The 23,789-nt window shown below is 36.8% G+C and overlaps 1 protein-coding gene across 8 annotated transcripts in view; it reads left to right on the forward strand.

Annotated features, from left to right (window-relative positions):
- PITPNM2 (phosphatidylinositol transfer protein membrane associated 2) overlaps positions 1–23,789 on the forward strand; it is a 3,395,372-nt gene that overhangs the window by 2,654,226 nt on the left and 717,357 nt on the right. For all 8 annotated transcript variants that reach the window (XM_044067911.1, XM_044067913.1, XM_044067916.1 and 5 more), the window contains one exon: positions 923–1,156. In XM_044067911.1, coding sequence (XP_043923846.1) covers positions 923–1,156 — 234 coding nt within the window. The remainder of the gene's footprint in view (positions 1–922; positions 1,157–23,789) is intronic.

Below are 23,789 nucleotides of genomic sequence, written 5' to 3' on the forward strand. Positions count from 1 at the left end.
CCCTTTGCAGAACTTATAGTAGGATGTTGATATAAAGTGGGCTGCCAGTTAGAGGGTAAAACATGGAACAAATTGTTCCAGTCCACCTCTAACAACAGCACCACCACCACCATAATAACTAAACAACACCTCGCACTACACTATTTCAGCTTTCAGAAGAAAACAAAAGTATATGAAAGCGGTATGCTGAGTTATTTGTTCATTTAAAAGGTTATGTATGAGAATATACACTGTGAGGATGTATTAAAACTGACAAAGGAAGACTAATCAGAAATTACTAAAACACACTTAACTAAAAGGTAATGTTACTGTACCAGGGCAGAAATCCCATCTTCCAGGCAGAAAAACAACACAACCTGTATCAGCAGGTGGGGACATTCAGATCCCTATGTCTTCATTATACCTACATCTGATTTCGTTTAAGTTGTTTTAAAGTTTAATGTTCAAATGCAGAAAAAAAAAATGTGAGTTCTATTGCAAAGCAGATCTTAATGCTTTGATTTTAGACTGTTTTTACTCTGTAAAAACAGGAAAGGGGCTTTGCTGCTGAAATCTAAATTAAAAACAAAACAAACAAATAAATAAATAAATGTATGTTCTGATAAAACCTTGACTCTGTTAATATAGTATAACACTATCCAGTGACAGCTTATTGTAACTAAATTATTTAATTATGGCCACATATATTTTTTGGGTGTTGCTTTTAAGCTTTGTCACATATTAAACAGTGAACTCTGTATGACTTCTCAGTGTAGTATTCAAGAGCAGCTATTAAAGTGGTGCTTCAAATTAATTTATTACTGGTTTTATAAACTAAAAAATCATCACCATTACACATTGTTATCAGCTTTTGAAAGATGTTGGAATTTGCTTTTTCTGCTTCTGCATCAGTGATATTTTTCTGTTATATCGCTAAATTTAGATCCCATCGATATTGTAAAAGATGTTATTCCAACCCACGAGTACAAGGCTGAAGAAGACCCAAAGTTGTTTAAATCTTTCAAAACAAAAAGAGGACCCCTGTCAGAAGATTGGATAGAGGAATGCAAGAATAACCCTGGGAAGTTCCCCATCATGTGTGCTTACAAATTGTGCAAAGTGGAATTTAGATACTGGGGAATGCAGTCCAAAATCGAGAGGTTTATCCACGATGTAGGTGAGCTGTGATCATATTTTTTTTTTAATTACACAACTTGTTTTTGTATGCTTTATCATTTAAGTACTGTGACTTGGAAGTATGTGTTCTTTTCTGTGCAATTTGATCTGCCATAATTTTTTAAGTTAAGTTTTATTATTTGTTTGTATAATTGGTTAATCTAGATATGCAAACTATTTCAGCAAGCTCCTTTCAGCTACAACCAAAATCCAGGGACAATCCCAGCCAATAAATACTTACATCAAACAATTCCATGTGTACATGCTTGTATATTTTATATGAGGACTATAGGACAAGCTAAAAGCAGCTACGGGCATTCACCTTAGCAAAAATAACAATATCTGAAGATACAGAAAAACAAGACAGTTAACTGGTTAGCAGTATGTCACAAAAAAAAAAAACATGCTCTGTCAATAGTCTGATCCAGAATCCTCCATTTGCATCCCATTCACTTTGGCAAGAACAGTTTGCCAAAAGTCAAATGACTTTATGGAGCCAAATCTGCAAGTAATTCTGTTTTTTTTTTTTTTTTAGTTCTGTCCTAGTCCAACAAGTGCTGCATGACACAAGTTGTTATGACTATTACAGCGCACATTACATTTATTTTCTGAGAAGGAAACCTCTAAACTTACAGAAGAGTTGCCCAGTTAACATTTAAAGATTTATGGCTAGTCCAGAAGAAATAGCATGTTAATGTGTATCTCTTAAAATAAAACTGATTGTTGAGTTAGAAACCTACATTTATTGTATTTTATTTTTCTTCTGCAGATGTCTTTATGTCATTTGTTTTACAAGAAACATCTTTATTAAATTATCATGTATGACATACAATAGGCAATGGTAGAGTTATGTAAATGAAAACAAACCATACTGACATAATTGTATTTGCAAGCATTATGCATCACTTATAATCTATGCAGATCCTGCCTTCTTTTAAAGCTTGTTACTCCTCTGCATGTATTGTTCCCACAATTCCCATTTTTTCCTATGTAATTTGCTCCGACCGTTTTCTGAAGATCCCAGTTCTAGTTGTTCTATTGCTGTTATTATATTCACTACTTCTAGTAAAGTCAGTTTAGACTTTGGTTTCCATTTTCTAGTAATTGCTTTTTTGGCTGCCGCCATTAATTAGACTCAGGAAGGCCTTACTATGGCTAAGCAATTTCGATTCTGTATCACAGCTCAGAAAAATCATTTTCTTAGTTACACCAAATTACTCACCCAGTATCTCTGACAGAGCAGTCCACAGGGAATCTTTAAAGTCTGCCAACTCGTCTTTATGCCGTTTCTGAATCAAACTTTCAACACTCCTTAAGTTACCACCTTTGATCCATACGCTATAGTAATATTAATTTTTGCAGGATTTATTGATTTTTTTTATAAATCTGGATTTTTTTACATGAAATCAACTCTGGCAACCAAACTTTCCTAACTTATAATTTTTCAAGTATACTTTACCAATACATTTTTTTTTTCATTTTTTATTGAAAACTTTAACAACAAAATAATAGTATATGGTAACAGAAATATTATTAAACAAATAGACATATCTAACCCATTCATTTTTAACAGCTTTGCTCTGTCCTTTCTAATTTGTCTTTTTTCAGATCTATATACAGTCCTTTCTGTGGACTGCATTACATTCACACCAAACTGATTATGCTTCAATACCAAGAAAAAGATAAAGCAGCTGAGTGCTTCTGTAGCATCGCACCTGACCTCAGCAGTTGTTATGCACTGTTAAGATCTCGATTGTTAAGACTGAGTCTCACACTAGCCAGTAAGAACTGACAGTACCAGCAAGCAAATGGGAGCTGCGTATGTTGCAACAGCTTTGTTTCTGCCTGCTATCTGTGCCAGGAATCTGTCCCTGACTTTGCCTCAGAATCTTGCCCTGCTCTAAGGGTGGCTTGCTGTTTGACAGTGCTAAGTGCTTTCCTGACTTTAAAACTCAGCAAAACACTTTGCAGTTTTTTTTCCATAACTAGCAGTACAGGGTGCAGATAAAGCTCCATGCACTACCAAGAATTTTGATTGGGTCTCCAGTTCTAACCTGCTATCGTGTTCTTGACAGGGATGCCAACATTCAACTCCTGAGCTTCACTCTCAAGGTGAATTTTCTGGCATCCATGTTTTGAACACATAATCAATTACAAGTGGAGACTCGGTCATAATACTTTATATTATCTTGGCATTCATAATGTTTACTCACCCATCCTTCTTAAACCAAACTCTGACACTGATAAAACTTGACCCACCTAGGAAACCTTTAATCCCCTTGTAGCACATAATAACCACTGTAACTTATCAAAGTTTCTTCTGTTTTAAGAGGACACGTTCTTCATAGTAGGATGTTTTTTCCTCTATACCAGGATCCCTGAAAGGATGATGCTACTAATCATGACACGGTACCCATGTTCAAAGACATGCATCTGGAGCATTTCTCCCCAGACCTCCACTGAAAATTGGCTTTGTTCCAAGTCGGACTTTCCCAGTTAAAAATAATAAATAAATAAAATAAAAAATAAATAAATAAAATAAGTTACCCGTAAGGAGAATTTTCTGCTCAGTTTTATTAGAACATGCCTCCACAGTCCAGGGCATGTGTGTCAACTGTCCAGAATTTCACAGAATGTCTAGGTTTTTGCCTCATATTTATTGTGTGTTTCTTGTAAAAGTTGTGCTTCTCTGGCAAATTATTCAGAACTGAAGTCACTAAATAGTGTCAGACATTTGAGTTTCTGAGTTCATATCCTTTAGAAAATGCACAGTAATGCAAAACCACATAATTTAGCAACTTTCTAAGTCTGTAAGAGCAATATTTAAAATGTATCCCTGATTCTGGGCCTTTGTCCCCCATTATTTGTAGCTTTGTCCAGAATTCATTCTCTAAGAGGTTGAGGGTATGGTCTAAGGGCGTTACTGCTTGAGATTTGTCACTATTCTGTTTTTTTTTTTCTTATTAGATGGCTTGATTAGCTCATTAACATTCTATGCAAACCCCCCCTTCCTTCTTTTCTTTCATATAATCAGTGCCCTCAGGTTTGCAATAGCTTCAGACTACCAAGCCATTTAGATTTTGCCTAAATCATTACCTGCTTCTGTTGTTATTTGAACGCATTTATGAGAACAAATTACTACATTTTGTATACACATTACGTACAATGAAAACTGTGCACAAAATTAATCAAAATCAGCATGTACACAATGCTATGTCTACTTTTATTTTTATTTTACTTTTACCCTCCTCCCTTCCTGACTCCCCAGTAGCCTCTAAAACTCATCCCAACCCAAGCCCCCTCATACTCAGCCTACCCATCTCCTTCCAAAGCAGGGACCACACCTCCATCACCAAAATGCAACTCACCTTAAGGTGAGTTATGGAAACCATGGTAAAAAATTTCTCCAAAGCCAACTTCGTGCTTCTTAAGACAGAAGTGGTGAACTTCATGACACCCATGCAGATGGACAATACAGTTACAACTGCTGAATCCTACACAAATGCACTCTATAAGCACTTACACAAGTGCATGATTTGTGCTATCCCAAACAGAACCAAGATGCTATCCTCCAAAAAAGGACACCAGTCTGGTGGTCCCCTGCCATAAACAAACTGTGCAACAGAAGGAAGAAACTGTTGCAAAACAGAGTAAAATCCCATGAGTGGAGGAGCTCCCTGGTCAGCCTCAGTAAGAAGCTGAGATCCCTTATAAGATCCTCCAAAGCCAGCTATGAAAACAAAATTGCTACTAATTCTAAGGACAACCACAAAGCATTCTATAGCTATGTCAGGAATCTCGATGGCAACACCCAGATCTGCTCTGAGTTACAGCACAACGGCATGAAAATTACAGAACCAACTGATATTGCCAACATCCTGGCATATAGGTTCAGTGCTAACTTTACCCCCCTCTCACCCCCTAAAGGGCCCATATCTATGCAGGAAGAATGGAGAGTCCCTGTAATCACAACTACACAGGTAAAAGCTGCACTCTCTAAATAAAAAACACAGCATCCATGGGACCGGACAAAATCCCAGGCTGCGTTTTACATGAACTTCAGAACGAACTGGCTCCCCACTTAAGCACCATGTTCAATAATAGCCTCACATCAGGGTTTGTGCCCACTGAATGGTGCACAGCAACAGTTATCCCACTCCACAAAGGGGGAGCCACCACTGATCCCGGGAACTATCGACCTAGTAGCCTGATGAGCCTGGTCTGCAAGGCCATGGCATGTATCATCATGGAACTCATAAACAAAGACCATCCACTAAATGTCCCATCCCTCCAGAATCTACTCCAACCCTATCGCACCACCAGACCACTAAGATCCAGCAACAAAAATCACTTGCAGATCACTAAAGCCAATAACTCTGCTGGTGAAGCACTATTATCTTGCGCCATAGCCAAATTATGGAACTCACTCACACCCACAATTACCTCCGTACCATCATGCACCAACTTCAAAACTTAATTAAAAGCGCACCTAAAAACATGCTGGCTATGCCCTTGCAACTCCCACTCTAATATCATCCACCCCATCCAACTACTACCTTCTTTCACCTCCACTAACTACCTTGATGATAGCAAGCTCAGATGCTCATAAGCCTAGTACTTATTATACAGCAGGAACTTCTCATTGTTACATTTGTTAATACATGTTATGTACTTCACAGATAAATATTCTAGTTGTCTACTGATGTACTATGTTCTTCATCTGTAAATATGTTGTAAGTAATTTCTATGTTAAATTGTTAATCACTATGTAATCCAAGGTAACTACTGTCTGTTTATTTTACTGTGGAGCTTTTCTCCCCGGGTCTCTGCTGAAAATGGACCCACGTCCAGTCGGACACTCCCGGTCAACAAATTTAAATAAATAAATAAATAATAAGGCATTGGTAACCTTCAAACTCTGGATCCCACCCAGTTCGGGTTTGTGAAAGGCAGATCATGCATCCTGAACCTGATCAACTTCTTTGAGGCAGTCACCAAAGCCGTAGATGAGGGTAAGGTGGCTCACACAGCCTATCTTGACCTCGCCAAGGCTTTCAACACCATCCCCCAGTCTGGAATTATAGCTAAACTCACTAAACTAGGTATAAATCCCTACGTCACAAGATGGGTTGCCAACTGGCTCACTGACAGAACCCACACTGTAAAAGTTGCAGACTCCAAATCTGACCTCAAAGCAGTGACAAGTGGAGTACCACAGGTTTCCATCCTGGGACCTCTCCTGTTTGGTATCTACTTCTCTGAAGTGCAGGCTAACACAGAAGGCCTCTGGCTAATGAAGTTCGCAGATGACTGCAAACTAGGAGACATAGTCAAGTCCCCAAATGATGTGGACATCCTACAGAAGGACCTCACTGAGACAGATGCCTGGTGTCAGAGCCATGGCCTCAAGCTCAGTGCCAAAAAGTGCAGTGTCATCCCCTTTGGTAAAAACTCTGTACCCATGAACTACCACATAGGCAGAAATCTACTTAACACTGAATGTGTGATAAGAGACCTTGGGACCCAGGTGGACAGTAGTCTCTCCTTTGATAGTCACATCGCCACAGTAGTCAGGAAGTCCTTCTACGTGGCACACCTCATCATAACATGGTTCTCATCCAGGAAAAAAGAGGTCATTGTTCCCCTCTACTCAACACTCATTAGACCCATTATAGAGTACAACGCCCCTTTTGGAATGTACCTCACAAGACATCTGCAGCAGCTGGAAAGGCCACAGAAGTACCTCACAAAGAGGATTACTGGCCTCAAATAAATGCCTTACACTGACCGCCTCAAAAAACTCCAGCTTTACTCCGTAGCATATCACCTACTCTGAGGTGATTTCTGCCTAACATATAAAGCTATGTCAAACCCAGAGCTGTTGGACATGCTACACCTAAAGAAATCCCAATCCCTCTGAGCTATACACCCTAGGGACCTAAACCTTGTTACCACAATAAACAGGACATGCTGGAGGGATAGATTCCTGTCCCAGAGACTTCCCATACTCTGGAACAGGCTTCCCATCTATGTTAAGCAAAGTTCTTCATTAGCACTCTTCAAGAAAAATCTTGATGAGTGGATGGGAAATAGGAAATACACCCTGGGGATCACTTCTGTGGCACGGGAAAATAACTTTCTTGGATGGCGTAAGCCAGGGAACCTTGTTGGCTAGGCTTATGTAGGCCCTTAGGCCAATAGCCTAGTACCTACCTATGAACCTATCCCAAACTCACCCAAAGAGCTTAATTACATTTCCTTAAATACTTGTAGCATCTATAATAAAATTTCAAAACTCCATGCTTGGATCTCCCACTATATACCATTCTTGCCATAACTGAAACATGGCTAAAACCCCATATATTTGATACTGAAATATCACTTCCTGGTTATAATATCATCAAGACTGGCTTTCTTTACCCTGACTAACTTGGAATCGTACCCTACAGTAACCTGTTCCCGAATTGCACAACACATATGTCCTTATCTCCCATCGTAAACTAAATAATCACAGGCAGTAAGTATTATTCCCCAGTTAGTAATGCTGTAACCCTAGGAAATAGCCTAAACTGGATCTCACGTACAAATTTTAATGAAAAGATAATTCTAGGTGACATTCATTTTGATTGGCACATTATCTCCAAAAAATATCCATCAATTAGCCTAAACCTATTTGGATTGACTCAACTCATTTCCTCCCCCTCACATTATAATTATCCCCAAAACAGAGTCTCAATTCTTGACTGGATATTGGTGTTTGATTCCACTAAGTTTGTCTCCAGCGGCCCCCTCTCTAACTCCCTTAGTGAGCATCTCCCTGTATATACATATACACTTAGTACCCATCATGTCAAGCAAGGCTAACTTAGAACTTCTCAAAACCTCAATAATTTTAACCCCAATGCCTTTAAATGGTCTGTACTGAAAAAATATTCCCTTTGATGAAGCTGTACACATATTTAACTCACTTTTTCTTAGAACCCTCAGTAGTCTGGCTTCAACCAGAACAAAAAGTAAAGAATAACCCTACTCCTTCATTATCTACCCAAAGCAGGCACTTAATGTATGAAAGGGATATGGCTTGCAAGGAATGGCTACAATATACATCTCCCCCCCAAATGTACAACACTTTAAAGAAGTATGTAACTGTACTGAAAGACAAATTATTTCAGACAAGAAAATCTACTTCAGTAACCCCTTATTGAATCAGTCTTCCAACCAAAAAAAATATGTTCTTCCTTTAATACTATAATCCACTCTGGAATATCCACCACTCCTAATCCTGCCCCAAATAACACTCCCTCTGAAATAGCTGCTCAGTTTAATGCACATTTTAAAGAAGCCATTAAAACTCTTTATTAAAGATTTTCCTCCCAACAATCCTGACGTGCCATCACCTCAGACAGCAAGCCCTATTTCACCCTAAAACCCATCCCAACTTCCTACATCAAATTACTACTTCTTAAACTGAAACCCTGTTCTCCTTCAGCAGATAATCGCCCAACAGAATACATCAGGCTTGGTTGCCAGTTTCATAGCCTATCCTGTGTCTTTTATAATTAAAAGATCTATCAAGGAATCATATGTTCCTTCTCTATGAAAACAATCTTCATTACCCCCTTCATAAAGGAGGAAGTTCATCTGATATATCCAGTTTCAAACCTATCACCATATTATCTCCTTTTTCAAAAATTCTGGAGAAGTGCCTTCACAAGCAACTTCTTCAACATATTCTTCAGAAAAAGATCTTGACCCCCACACAGCATAGTTTTAGACCCACCCATTTCAGAGATACTATTAATAAATCCACAGACAAAGCAAACCTTGTTTGCTCTGTATTCCTTCATTTCTGTAAAGCGTTTGATCTAGTCTCTCACCAAAAACTCCCCTACCAACTGTCTTCCCTCAGGGTATCACAACCCAGACTACTATGGTTTAACAACCACTTAACCGATAGTTACCAGTCTGGTAAATAGCTTGTTTCTACTTTTTCTCCTTTCCTACCTTCCTATCAATACTGGTGTTCCACAGGTCTCCATTCCCATCCCTATGCTTTTTAATAGATTCACTAACAATCTACATAAATCCTCTCAGCAAGATTCCCTCATACAATATGCTGACGATTTTACCCTAATATGCATTTCTGACAACCTAATACATCTTAAGAGAATTACTCATGTGTTTAACTCTGCTGAAAGTTGGATACAGGAGAATCACCTGCTACTAAATCCCCCTCAAAAAAATTATTTCACTTTTTATCCAAAAACCCATTTCCATGAAAAAAGTTTAAAATTTCTTCCTTAAGTAATACCATGATTGATGTTACCTCACATAAATACAAAACTGCATTGCATGACAACAGTGTTAAATTCAATTTACACATATCCACGTCATCAGGAAAAGCCACTGAAAACTAGGCAACCTACACAGAGTAAAGAAATTCCTTATAGACTCTGCCAGGATAAATAGAACTGCCACTTACCTTACCCTCTCTCCTATATGGAGCCCCTATCGTGACCAGCCTACAAGCCTCACTTAGTTCTAAACTTGAACAGTGCTATAACAACGTTGCTAGATTCACTTGCAACAAACCTTATCGGACCCATGACTGTTTAGCACTGAAAACACTTAACTGGCTCAAGCTTCCTCAACACCTATCTTATACTCAGCTTACATTAACCCATAAAATCATCCATACCCCATCTGCCAGCTGAGCAATTAACCCCCTACCCCAATACTATCTTCCAAATTATCCCCTTCAGTCTAATAATAAACAAAAGTTTACCATCTGCAAAGCACAAAGGGCTACTGGGGTCAGTCTCTATTCCAGTGGTGTAGCTAGAATTTGGAATATAATTCCTGTAACTATCAGGTCTATCACACTCCTTCATCTTTCCAAACCATTACTAAAAGACTTCCTGTCTGACTTCTGGTTTCATCCCTGCTCCCCATCTGGGACATAGCTGTCTAACACCTTTCATCACCTTTATTATATCTCCCTTTAAAGCACTAAATCACTTAAGTAGAATACAAAAGCAATTGTGAAGCAATGTGCCCAGTGTAAAATAAACAATTTTTCAAAAGGCTATAAAAAAATGGCCTTTTAATAAATTGGTCAAATTGTTTATTTTGCACTGGACACACTGCTTCACAAGTGCTTTGAATTCTACTGGTTTCCCTTTTGGGGTTGCACTTGTTTCTTGTTTTTGTGTTTTTTTGTCCAATAAATCACTTAACCTGCTTTTATCCCCTTTTAATACCTCACCTTATTGTACTTCTTAAACTACTATACCTACTTTAAATTAGCACAATCAAATTACTATTTCATCACTACTTCACTGTTAACACTCAGACTTGCTTATCTCATCTAATACCTCATTCTGTTGTAGTTCTTAAATTACTCCTACCCATCTTATACACCACTTTTCTATGCATAAAGTCTCAATACAAGGCTTGTAAATTGAATGTTTATGAATATCAGTACAAATTTCATTGTACTGACTATTGTGCTATGTGTTCACTGAACTGCATTATAAAATTTGTTATTGTAAATATTGATTGCATTAAATATGATACCTTGGAGCTTTTCTCATCAGGTGTCTGCTGAAAAAGGGCACCTGTGCCAAGTTGGACTTTCGTGGTAAACAAATGTCACTAAATAAATAAATACAATTGTATTCACTCTCCTTAAAACCATAACTAATGCCTTACTCTAGCTATTGACCTGTCTACCCAGCACACAGACAAATATATTTGTGTACCATTACCTTACGATAACAAAAGTTTCCAGGTGTTGTCATCCTCCCAACCATGTGGCCCTCTCCTCTTTAATCTTAGCATAGAAATGCAGGCCTCAATAAATGTGATAAAACTCTTCATTAGCAGATACAGCATGAAAGCTTAAGACCATGAAACACCATGAAATTTTGAACCGTTTAAATGAAGATTGCTATATAGCGCAGAACAATATATTTACAGTTTTCCTCATTGTAGTATGATCTCTAAGTTGGTATATTTAATTAGTATGGGGTGTGGGGGCTCAGGGGGGGGGCTTTCTCCCCTGAAAAACATCGAAAAAATATTTTTTTTTGTTTTTATTTTTTTTATTTACATTTCGAAGTTTCAAAACTTTGATCTCATGGCATCAACCATAAGAAAGCTGATGTTTTGAAACTTCGAAATTTAGAAGTAGACCCGTATACATAGAGCGTCTTCTGCGTGGAGACATGCGTGAATGGGTGTACCTTCGTTGAAGGTTGTGCATCAGGGCTGGTAACTCGGCACGTAAAAATCAGCTACCAATCATTAGCAGACTGGAGTTCCGCTGTGGCAACCCCTAACTGGGAAAAGCTGAAAGACACAACAACAACAACAACAAATATATATATATATATATATATATATATATATATATATATATATATATATATATATAAAATTAATCCTCTGTTTATTGAGTTAATCCTACTAGGCTAGTAGCCTGTATGCAGGGGAGACTCGAAATGGTATTTATACTACTCGTGAAGTTTTCCTGAGGGTATTGGGAAACTTTCCCTTCTCTTTTCGGATAGGTGCTGTAACATTGTTTATATATACTGAGTTTTGTGGAAAATCTCATCGGTGGTAATGGTTGCCAAATTTTATTACAGTCAAATTTCACAAGGATGACTGTAATATAATTCAGTAATTTTCACTTCTAAATCCCATAATTTCAGAATCCTGAAGATGAAATTACTGGGATGAGAATCACGAAACTTAAAATGCCGAACTGTGTAAGTTCTCCGAGGGCAAGAACTGGTTGGTAGCAAAAAATGTAGAAAGAGGTTAGTTGATTGTCTAGAGACATCAAGAGCTTGATTAGTTGCATGATGGGTTAATAGCTGTACTATTTGTATCAATGATGCACCAGGTAGCACACCTGCCATTGGTGCATAAGGTTATGGGTTCTATTCCCATACCAGGTGGATTGCTTGCTGGCACATCAGTGTAGCATAAGGGGATGTTGCACTCCTGAGTTTGTTTTCATTCAGATGAGATGCTCAGGGGGATGTAAAAGATCCCATAGCACCTATTGAAAAGAGTAGGGTTCCTTTATTTACATAATCCATAGGTATTTACACAATCAATAGTTATATATTCATATTTACAACTATTTACAATATGCATACATATACTATTTACAAATGAAAGCCTCTTTTTAGATTTTGCTTCATCATATAAAACGCATACTTATTACTTTTTGACCCCCACTCCGATTTCCACAACTAAAACCTTATTTTTTTCAACATCATTGCTAAGTCCCATTTTTCGTTGAACATGATTTTCTTAACTCTCTGTTTCCAGATCAGCCATAATGTAGCAAACATTTTTTACTGAGATTTTCATCCTCTTTCTTACTTTTGTGTCTATAGTAACCAAATTCAATCATGTCCATATTTAAATGGCTTACGTCCTTAAAGCCATTTACATATTTTTCTCTATAATCTTTTCCCACAACATTTTTACCCTTTTTCATTGTATGAAAACGTGTTCACAAGTTTCACATTCACCACAATATAAACAAACTCTGTCTTTTATACTTTTATATGCATTTCACCATCACTGGTTGTTTTTGTATAGACAACCTCCATAAAAAGTCTTGAGCTTCTATATGTCCTTTACATTTTTCATTCTTGCAGCGATAACATTCCGTTTCTCATTAGTTAATTCCTTCCAAGGATATATCCTGTAATACTTCTCCTTAATCTTATACCATTTTTCTATTATTTTCAATTTCTTTCACATTAATTTTCCACAAAATAATATTATCTTGATAATTTTCCATTTACTTATTATACCGAAAAACAAAAGCCTCACTTGATCAACTAAGATTCAGACACCTAAGGAATGACACCAAAAAATCCATAACCTTAGACTAAAAGAACCACTACTACCATCTGCTGCAAAAACACCAAAACAAACCTCAAATGTTCTGGGCAGGAATAAACAAACTACTCCACCCAGGCAAACCGCCACTCCACCCCTCTCATCTTCCCAACAAAAATCCCCAGTAGACATTGCTAATAACTTCAACAGCTCCTTCACAGAGACGATCCAGTCTCTAGCCAGCCAACTCTCTCCCAATGGCTCTAATTCTAATGTAGCCACACCCAGTACCCAAACATACTTTACCTTCCAACTTGTTCCTACTCAACTTATTCATGCCCTACTTAAGAAACTAAGACCCACCACCCTGGCTGCCGACCTCCTCCCAGCAGACTATCTGCAAAAGGTTGCTGACACCATAGCCTACTCCATCTCTATCTTGATCAACAGAGCTATATCTGAAGCTACTGTACCCATTATATGGAAAATCTCCCATGTCATACCTCTCCATAAAGAAGGCAGTTCCACTGAATTGTCAAACTTTAGACCCATAGCTATTCTGTCACCTCTAGCTAAAATTATGGTGAAGTGTGTACACGTACAGATCATGCACTACCTCACACAGAACAAGCTGTTGTCCAAATTTCAGCATGGCTTTAAGCCACACCACAGTATTACTTCTGCCCTCCTCTCTTTCTCTAACGTCAATAACCACAACCACAATAAAAACAAACTATCCTCAGCACTCTTTCTAGATCTATCCAAGGCTTTTGACATGGTTGACCACAAAATGCTTATTAATACCTTGAAGGCCTTCTCTTTAAACAACCATGCACTCTGATGGTTTCAGTCCTACCTGCAGGGCAGGCAGTCCTATGGCAGGACAAGCTATCATCTCACCTACCCATCACATTTGGAGTCCCCCAGGGCTCGATACTAGGACCCCTTCTTTTCTCCATCTTTATCAATGACCTTCATTCAGTCATCACAGATGCTACCTGCATTCGGTACGTGGATGGCTCCACCTTGATTTGTTCTGACACCTCACCAGCTACTTTATTCACATTAACCCAAAATACCTTCAATACAGTAGAAAATGGCTCTCCAATCAACATCTTATCCTAAACCCCAACAAAACTAAGTTGCTCCTCTTCTCCCCCACATGCAGGACCACCCCTGCCATCCTTCAACATAACTGCTAACAATGGCACTATCATCTCCCCAGAAGCCCAAACTAAACTACTGGGTGTCATAGTTGATAACCTGAAGCTTGATGCGCATATCAATCAAACTATCAAAACCATTAATAAAAAACTTGTTTCTCTTTACAGAATCAAACCTTTCCTTACCCCACTTGCTAAAACTGCAATTGCCCGCTCCCATCTGCTATCAACTCTTCTCTACGCCTCTCCTCTATTCTCCAACGTAAACAAAACAGATCTTAATAAAGTATCATCCTACTATAACCACACTGCCAGATTTGCTACTGGCACAGCCTACTGGACACAGCACTGTGACAACCTAAATCACCTAGGATGGCTTGAACTGCCAAGCGTACTGCAGTTCAACCAGCTAATAGTGGCACAAAAAGTCCTTTACCAACCAGAAAATACATCCGCACTGAAAAATATTATCAGTCCCTACACCAGCTCCCTGCCACTGCTATCATCCACTAGACTCCTAATTCAAACATACAAATCCAACTTCTCAGCTGGGGACTCTCTGTTTGCCAACTCTGTAGGAAAAATATGGAACAGACTCCCAGCTGACTTGACCCTAGAACCCTCACTAACACAATTCAAAAACAAATTCAAGAAATACTTCAAAACTCATTGGTTATGTCCTTGCACTAACCCCAACTAGTGACCTCTCTATTTCTTAGGTGCCTTACCTTCAACTACTTCTAACTTTTTTCTACCACTCCATTTCAGGAAGGGTCAACTGTAGAACACATCATTACATATGTTTACTAAATTATTTTTTAAGTCTCATTTTCAACTTCAGTTCTGAATTGAATGTTAATTTTTCTTAGTTTCCCCTAAAAGAGGGCTTAGGTACATATAAGTTCCATGGTGAGCAGTTTTTCTTTTTTTCGTATTCTTTAAACTTTTCCATTATCTGCCAAGTCTCAAAAATAATGTGACAAAAGTCTCTCTATTAATACGAATGAATGCTCTTACCTCATTTGGTTTAATTCCGAGCATCTTAATAAGTTCATGCCATACCTTATATCTATCCATTGTAGCATCTTCCTTCTTTTCAATTCTTACCTTAAACATTCTATTTCTTTTAACATTAGTTTCTTTCTCTTCTCTTGTACCACACATCCCTTCTTCCACATGCATGTCCTCACGCTGCGTCCCTTCTTCCTTCTTTATTCTGTCCATCATTTTCCCCCAGGACATGTCTTTTCCATTTTTTGGCTCACTTTCATCCACCATCTTCAACAATATATCATCCAGCAGGAGGGTTGTGACAACACAATCCAGTGTTGTAAGTTCTGCTTTGAATAAATTCTGTTGGGATAAATCCTCAGTATACTATTCTACTGCCTCTGACATGTTAATTTTCCTTTAAAAAGACTCAGCTGCCGTTTCTCCCATCTCTGACACACCATCTTCTGCTCATCTTTGTCAAAGTGCTTTTCCCATTGTATTTAATTTTATTTACTCTCTCATTCTATATACTCCATGAAACATAAAATATTACTCTGTCCATTTTCTTCACTTCTTCCTGTTTTCGTGCACCTTAATAACCAAATTATATTATGTCCATATTTATTTGTTCGAATTTTAACAAACTGTTCACCCTATTATCTTTACATATTTTTCCACAAATTATTAACTCTTTCACATTTCAAATACACATACTCAGTAGTCTCAAACTATCCACATTTATTACATATTCTATCTTGCTTTTTTGTATGGCATATTTGCCTTAACTGGCAATTTTCTAATAGACAATCTCCATAAAAAATCATTAGATCCATTAATCTTTTTATAGTTGTTATATCTCATCATTGTGGATTTTTTCTTATCTATTTCTAAATCTTTCCATGGATCAATACAATAAAATGCTTTTATAATACTTAAGTACCACTCTTTTCTATTTTTCTCACATATATTCTTTTTTATTTTCCATAACACAATTTTGTTTTGGTACTCTTTCTTTTCTTCATTCATAATGTTTTTATTTTGTTTTTTAACTTCCATTCCTTCCCACATTTCTTTGCATTTATAATATAGTATCAGTTCTATCAAGTTTTTATCTTCTTTCATAATTCTTTTTAATACCTTTTATAAAATTAAAGATGCTGCATGTACTATTGGGTTTATTAACCCACACCTCCTTGTTCTTCTTTATGTACAGCATCCTCATGTTATTTTTTTCTGTATGACAATTTATATCATTTCTAAAAATTAGTCATATCCTTTACTTCGAGTACATTATCCCATTGTTGTTTGTATTCATTCCTTCAAAATGTTATTCCTAATACATCTATATATTTTTCACTGAACTCAACACCTCCTATCATACCTTCAAAACAAAATCCTTTACTTTTCTACTTATTTATACTTAAACCAAAATTTTAAACATATACTTAATTTTTCATTTACTTTTTCCATCCATACTATATTTTTAACAATTAATACAATGTCATCCATATAATTATACATTATTGGCACTTGTACTTCCCTCATTATTTTGTATCTATCACTACTTGACATTTTATTAATTTCATTCATTATTACATTCATAACTAATGAGAAAATTACACTATTAGCTGGGTAGCCCTGCTTTATTCCACATTTTATTTTTATTTCTTTCCCAATCCAGCCATTTACATATAGTTTCACATAGTTCCTTTCATAAACAGATTTTATTACTTGGAATATTTTTTGTTTACATTATATGCCTGCAAAATTCCCCATAATGATTTATATTGAATGTTATCATAGGCTTTACTTATATCCCCTATCATAACTGTCACTTCTAATTTTATGCATGATATCATCAAATATTTCTCTTATTATCCATAATGACTCTTGACTTCCTTTTTTTCTGAATACATTTGGTCATATATTCTATAAAGTTTTTTGTAACTTTTTTGTTATTATTCTTATAAAAAATGTATAATCCGTAGTATTCAATGTTACAGGTCTCCAATTGTTATCTCCTCTTTATTTCCTTTTTTATAAATATACATTTCATGACTCCTGTACATATTGCTCTCTCCTTAATTCCAGTTTCTAACCATTCATTTATAACTTCTATAAAAATTATTTTTCCCACTCTTTCATTTCTTTATAAATACCCTATTCAATTCCATCTAGTCCTGTTGCAGAATTAATGCTAATATCTTTTAGAATTTCATTCAGTTCTTTCATTGTTATTTTTTGTTCTAAATACTCATTATGTACATTATTTAAATTTTCACCTTTATAAATTTGTTCTCTTTTCTTCTCTCTTAACAAATAATTCCAGTACATATTCTTTAATTATGTTGTATATTCCTTCTTACTGTCTTACTTGCTTGTCTTCCTTACTTTTAACTCTTTTATTATCTTTCCTTCTTTTACTATTTTACTCAAATATGGTGCTACCTCTTCTTTCTTTCCTTGTAAACAATATTTTGCGTATATAACAAGTTAATTTTAATTTGATTAATTTTATATATTTTTCTTTCTTTTTCATAAAAGGAATTTTTCTTCTCTAATAAGGCTCTAAATGTTTATTGACTTAATATCTTATATTTCTCTTTTTCTTTTCTTCCTTACACATTCTAAAAACACTTTTTCATATTTCTCTTTAAAATTAACCCAACAAACAGTCCAATTCGCATAAAACTCTCTCATATCCATATGATTTTTTCATAATTCCACAAGTTCCCTTTCTGTTCTAAATCTAATTCATTTTCATTAATTATCTTTATTCCTTTTCATATTCTTATACATTCTTCATTTTCCTGTACTTTAACCCATACAGTCACATGGTCTGAAAATCCAGCATACTTCTTTATATATAACTCTTAAACCATCAGATATTAAAAAATAATCAATTACTTCCTAATTTCATTCTTGTTATTGGTTCAGTGGTTATTCTTCTATACACTTAACTTTCCAATTTTAACATCATAATTGCTCTTATTTTTCCTTAAATTACAGTTAAAATTGCCCATGACTATAATGTCCATATTTACACAAACATATTCAGGAATATTTTTAAACATCATTTCTCTTTCTTTTTTGTTACATATGCATATAAAGCTATAATTCTTTGCATGTATTTTCCATCTCATATCTATTAATGTAATTCATCCTAGTTCCACTATGGTTGCATCTAATATTTTAATGCTTTCTTGACATAATATACATATGCCCTAGCATGTTTCTTCCCCTATGTTCCAAACTACCACACCATTCCAAAGGTTTCATTTTGTGTTCTTTCTTCTTTTGTTAATAATCTGATACCTTTTAAAACAGTAATATGTGTATCTACTGCAGCACACCATTGTAATCTACCTATTCTCTACTGCAGCACACCATTGTAATATACCTATTCTCTACTGCAGCACACCATTGTAATCTACATATTCTCTACAGCGGCACACCATTGTAATATACCTATTCTCTACTGCAGCACACTACTGTAATATACCTATTCTCTACTGCAGCACACCATTGTAACCTACCGATTCTACACTGTAGCACACTGTTGTAATCTACCTATTCTCTACTGCAGCACACCATTGCAATATACCTATTCTCTACCACAGCACCCCATTGTAATATACCTATTCTCTACTGCAGCACACCATTGTAACCTACCTATTCTCTGTTGCAGCACACCATTGTAATCTACCTATTCTCTACCGCAGCACACCATTGTAATATACCTATTCTCTACTGCAGCACACCATTGTAATATACCTATTCTCTCCTGCAGAACACCATTGTAATCTACCTATTCTCTACTGCAGCACACCATTGTAATCTACCTATTCTCTACTGCAGCACACCATTGCATTTACCTATTCTGTACCGCAGCACCCCAATGTAATCTACCTATTTTCTATTGCAGCACAACATTGTAATCTACCTATTCTCTACTGCAGCACACCATTGTAATCTACCTATTCTCTACTGCAGCACACCATTGTAATATACCTATTCTCTACTGCAGCACACCATTGTAATATACCTATTCTCTACTGCAGCACCCCATTGTAATATACCTATTCTCTGCTGCAGCACCCCATTGTAATATACCTATTCTCTACTGCAGCACCCCATTGTAATCTACCTGTTCTTTTCTGCAGCACACCATTGTAATCTACCTATTCTCTACTGCAGCACACCATTGTAATATACCTATTCTCTACTGCAGCACACCATTGTAATATACCTATTCTCTACTGCAGCACACCATTGTAATATACCTATTCTCTACTGCAGCACACCATTGTAATCTACCTATTCTCTACTGCAGCACACCATTGTAATCTACCTATTCTCTACTGCAGCACACCATTGTAATATACCTATTCTCTACTGCAGCACACCATTGTAATCTACCTATTCTCTACTGCAGCACACCATTGTAATCTACCTATTCTCTACTGCAGCACACCATTGTAATCTACCTATTCTCTACTGCAGCACACCATTGTAATATACCTATTCTCTACTGCAGCACACCATTGTAATATACCTATTCTCTACTGCAGCACACCATTGTAATCTACCTATTCTCTACTGCAGCACACCATTGTAATCTACCTATTCTCTACTGCAGCACACCATTGTAATATACCTATTCTCTACTGCAGCACACCATTGTAATATACCTATTCTCTACCGCAGCACACCATTGTAATATACCTATTCTCTACTGCAGCACACCATTGTAATATACCTATTCTCTACTGCAGCACACCATTGTAATATACCTATTCTCTACTGCAGCACACCATTGTAATCTACCTATTCTCTACTGCAGCACACCATTGTAATATACCTATTCTCTACTGCAGCACACCATTGTAATATACCTATTCTCTACTGCAGCACACCATTGTAATATACCTATTCTCTACTGCAGCACACCATTGTAATCTACCTATTCTCTACTGCAGCACACCATTGTAATATACCTATTCTCTGCTGCAGCACACCATTGTAATCTACCTATTCTCTACTGCAGCACACCATTGTAATCTACCTATTCTCTACTGCAGCACACCATTGTAATATACCTATTCTCTACTGCAGCACACCATTGTAATATACCTATTCTCTACTGCAGCACACCATTGTAATCTACCTATTCTCTACTGCAGCACACCATTGTAATATACCTATTCTCTACTGCAGCACACCATTGTAATACCTATTCTCTACTGCAGCACACCATTGTAATATACCTATTCTCTACTGCAGCACACCATTGTAATCTACCTATTCTCTACTGCAGCACACCATTGTAATATACCTATTCTCTACTGCAGCACACCATTGTAATCTACCTATTCTCTACTGCAGCACACCATTGTAATCTACCTATTCTCTACTGCAGCACACCATTGTAATCTACCTATTCTCTACTGCAGCACACCATTGTAATCTACCTATTCTCTACTGCAGCACACCATTGTAATATACCTATTCTCTACTGCAGCACACCATTGTAATATACCTATTCTCTACTGCAGCACACCATTGTAATCTACCTATTCTCTACTGCAGCACACCATTGTAATCTACCTATTCTCTACTGCAGCACACCATTGTAATCTACCTATTCTCTACTGCAGCACACCATTGTAATATACCTATTCTCTACTGCAGCACACCATTGTAATCTACCTATTCTCTACTGCAGCACACCATTGTAATATACCTATTCTCTACTGCAGCACACCATTGTAATATACCTATTCTCTACTGCAGCACACCATTGTAATCTACCTATTCTCTACTGCAGCACACCATTGTAATCTACCTATTCTCTACTGCAGCACACCATTGTAATCTACCTATTCTCTACTGCAGCACACCATTGTAATATACCTATTCTCTGTTGCAGCACACCATTGTAATATACCTATTCTCTACTGCAGCACACCATTGTAATATACCTATTCTCTACTGCAGCACACCATTGTAATCTACCTATTCTCTACTGCAGCACACCATTGTAATCTACCTATTCTCTACTGCAGCACACCATTGTAATATACCTATTCTCTACTGCAGCACACCATTGTAATCTACCTATTCTCTACTGCAGCACACCATTGTAATCTACCTATTCTCTACTGCAGCACACCATTGTAATATACCTGTTCTCTACTGCAGCACACCATTGTAATCTACCTATTCTCTACTGCAGCACACCATTGTAATATACCTATTCTCTACCACAGCACCCCATTGTAATATACCTATTCTCTCCTGCAGCACACCATTGTAATATACCTATTCTCTACTGCAGCACACCATTGTAATATACCTATTCTCTACTGCAGCACACCATTGTAATATACCTATTCTCTACTGCAGCACACCATTGTAATATACCTATTCTCTCCTGCAGCACACCATTGTAATATACCTATTCTCTACTGCAGCACACCATTGTAATATACCTATTCTCTACCGCAGCACACCATTGTAATCTACCTATTCTCTACTGCAGCACACCATTGTAATCTACCTATTCTCTACTGCAGCACACCATTGTAATCTACCTATTCTCTACTGCAGCACACCATTGTAATATACCTATTCTCTCCTGCAGCACACCATTGTAATCTACCTATTCTCTACTGCAGCACACCATTGTAATCTACCTATTCTCTACTGCAGCACACCATTGTAATATACCTATTCTCTACTGCAGCACACCATTGTAATCTACCTATTCTCTACTGCAGCACACCATTGTAATATACCTATTCTCTACTACAGTACATCATTGTAATATACCTTTTCTCCATTTAAGATTGTTCATACTGTTCTCATTTAAAGCTAATATTCAAATTTTTAAGAACAGTGTAATAAAATGTTTATCCCTTTCCTTTCTTATTTTCTCTAAGCATTATGTTTTTTCAGTTTTCTTTCCTTCCTTTAACGGTTTTCCCTGTGGAATTCTTTTTATTTCTTACTGTGCACCAGTCGGCTTCCTCCTCGCTTGTCTCCTCTGTTTCTTTTTCCTTGTTATTTTCTTTAACTTCATGTATAACCTGTTTATCAGCCACATCTTTTGTAGATTTTCTTGTATAATACATTTGACTATCTCTTTATCCTGTGTAACTTCATTTTCAATTTCTTGCACATTCATTTCACATTCTAGATATGAATGACCTGTATTGCCACATTTTTTGCACTTTAAATCACATTTTTGCATTATGCCCTGTTTACCACATAAATAACACATTTTTATGGGTCTGTATTATAATCTTGAATGTTTAATAGTTCGAATCATAAACATCGAACTTTATGCATCGAACTATTAAACAATGGAAACACAATAAAAATATTTGTAGAAGAAAAAAAAAACTAATAATTGTAGGCAGGGTGGCAATCCCCCCTGCACCCCCACACCCCCTGCTACTTAAATATACCAACTCCGAGATTGCGCTACAGTGAAGGAAAGGGAATTATTCCCTTTCCGCACCATACTACGTTAAAGTGCGATCTCGAAGTTGGTATATTTATGTAGGTGGGGGTGTGGGGGTGCAGGGGGGCTTACCCCCCTGCTTAAACCCATTAGGGTAAGTATTTAATGTTTAAAGTTTTTTTTTATTTTCAAAGTTAAGGAACTTCGATAATATGGTGTCGACCATATTGTATTCGATGTTCTGTAACTTCGAGATTATAATATAGACCCAATTTTTATCACATTCATTGAGTAAATGATCATTGTTTACACAAAAATAACATGTTTTAGTTGACCCCTGTATTTCAGAAAACCCCTATTATCATGAACATTAATAATACTAGGTACGTGCATAACAGTATCATTTTCAGTATTACTCCACATTCCCATCCCCTGTCCACAGTCCTCTTTCATCATATATTTTGTGGTGTCCATTACTTCTTTACATTAGTTAATAAATATTCTTTCAGTTCTTTTGCTTTAACTTCAATTCTAAACTGGATCGTTATTCTTTTTTTTGTGTGTAAAAAGCTTGCGCGACATATTCTGATCATGGATAAATATTTTTTTTTTGTTCATATGCATCCAAAAAATGTCCATGGCTGCCCAGTCTCAAATATCAAGTCACAAAAAGTATCTTTATTAATTAAAATAAATGCTTTGACACCCAGAGGTGCTCTGACAGAGTCCCAAACCTCATACCTGTCCAAACTTTCTTCATTGTTTTACAGCTCACACGTACTGTATACTTCTTTTTTGTTTCTTTTATTTCTTCTTTGCTCATCTCCCACAGCTTGTGCATAAGTATTTGTCTCTGGAACTTTTTCTGGCACAGTCTCTTTTTCTCCTTTTTCTTCTTCTATTTTCTACATGATGTCGCTCCATGAAATTGCTGCTCCACATTCTGGTTACTTTGGTTTACCGTTTCTTCCAAATAATCATCCTTTAGCCCCCCACCCCCGATTGGAGGGTTCTAATTATGCATTCCTCAGAGGTAACTGTCTCTCCTTCAAACAGTCTCTTCTGAAATGTTCATCCAAATCCACCTCAGTTACAGAAACAATCTCCTTTTCCTCCAATGTCACTGCTTTTTTCTGTACCCACAGCAT

Source organism: Protopterus annectens, chromosome 3.part1 (assembly GCF_019279795.1).
Source record: "Protopterus annectens isolate FY-2018-M chromosome 3.part1, PAN1.0, whole genome shotgun sequence".
In the NCBI taxonomy this organism is placed as follows: Eukaryota; Metazoa; Chordata; order Ceratodontiformes; family Protopteridae; genus Protopterus; species Protopterus annectens.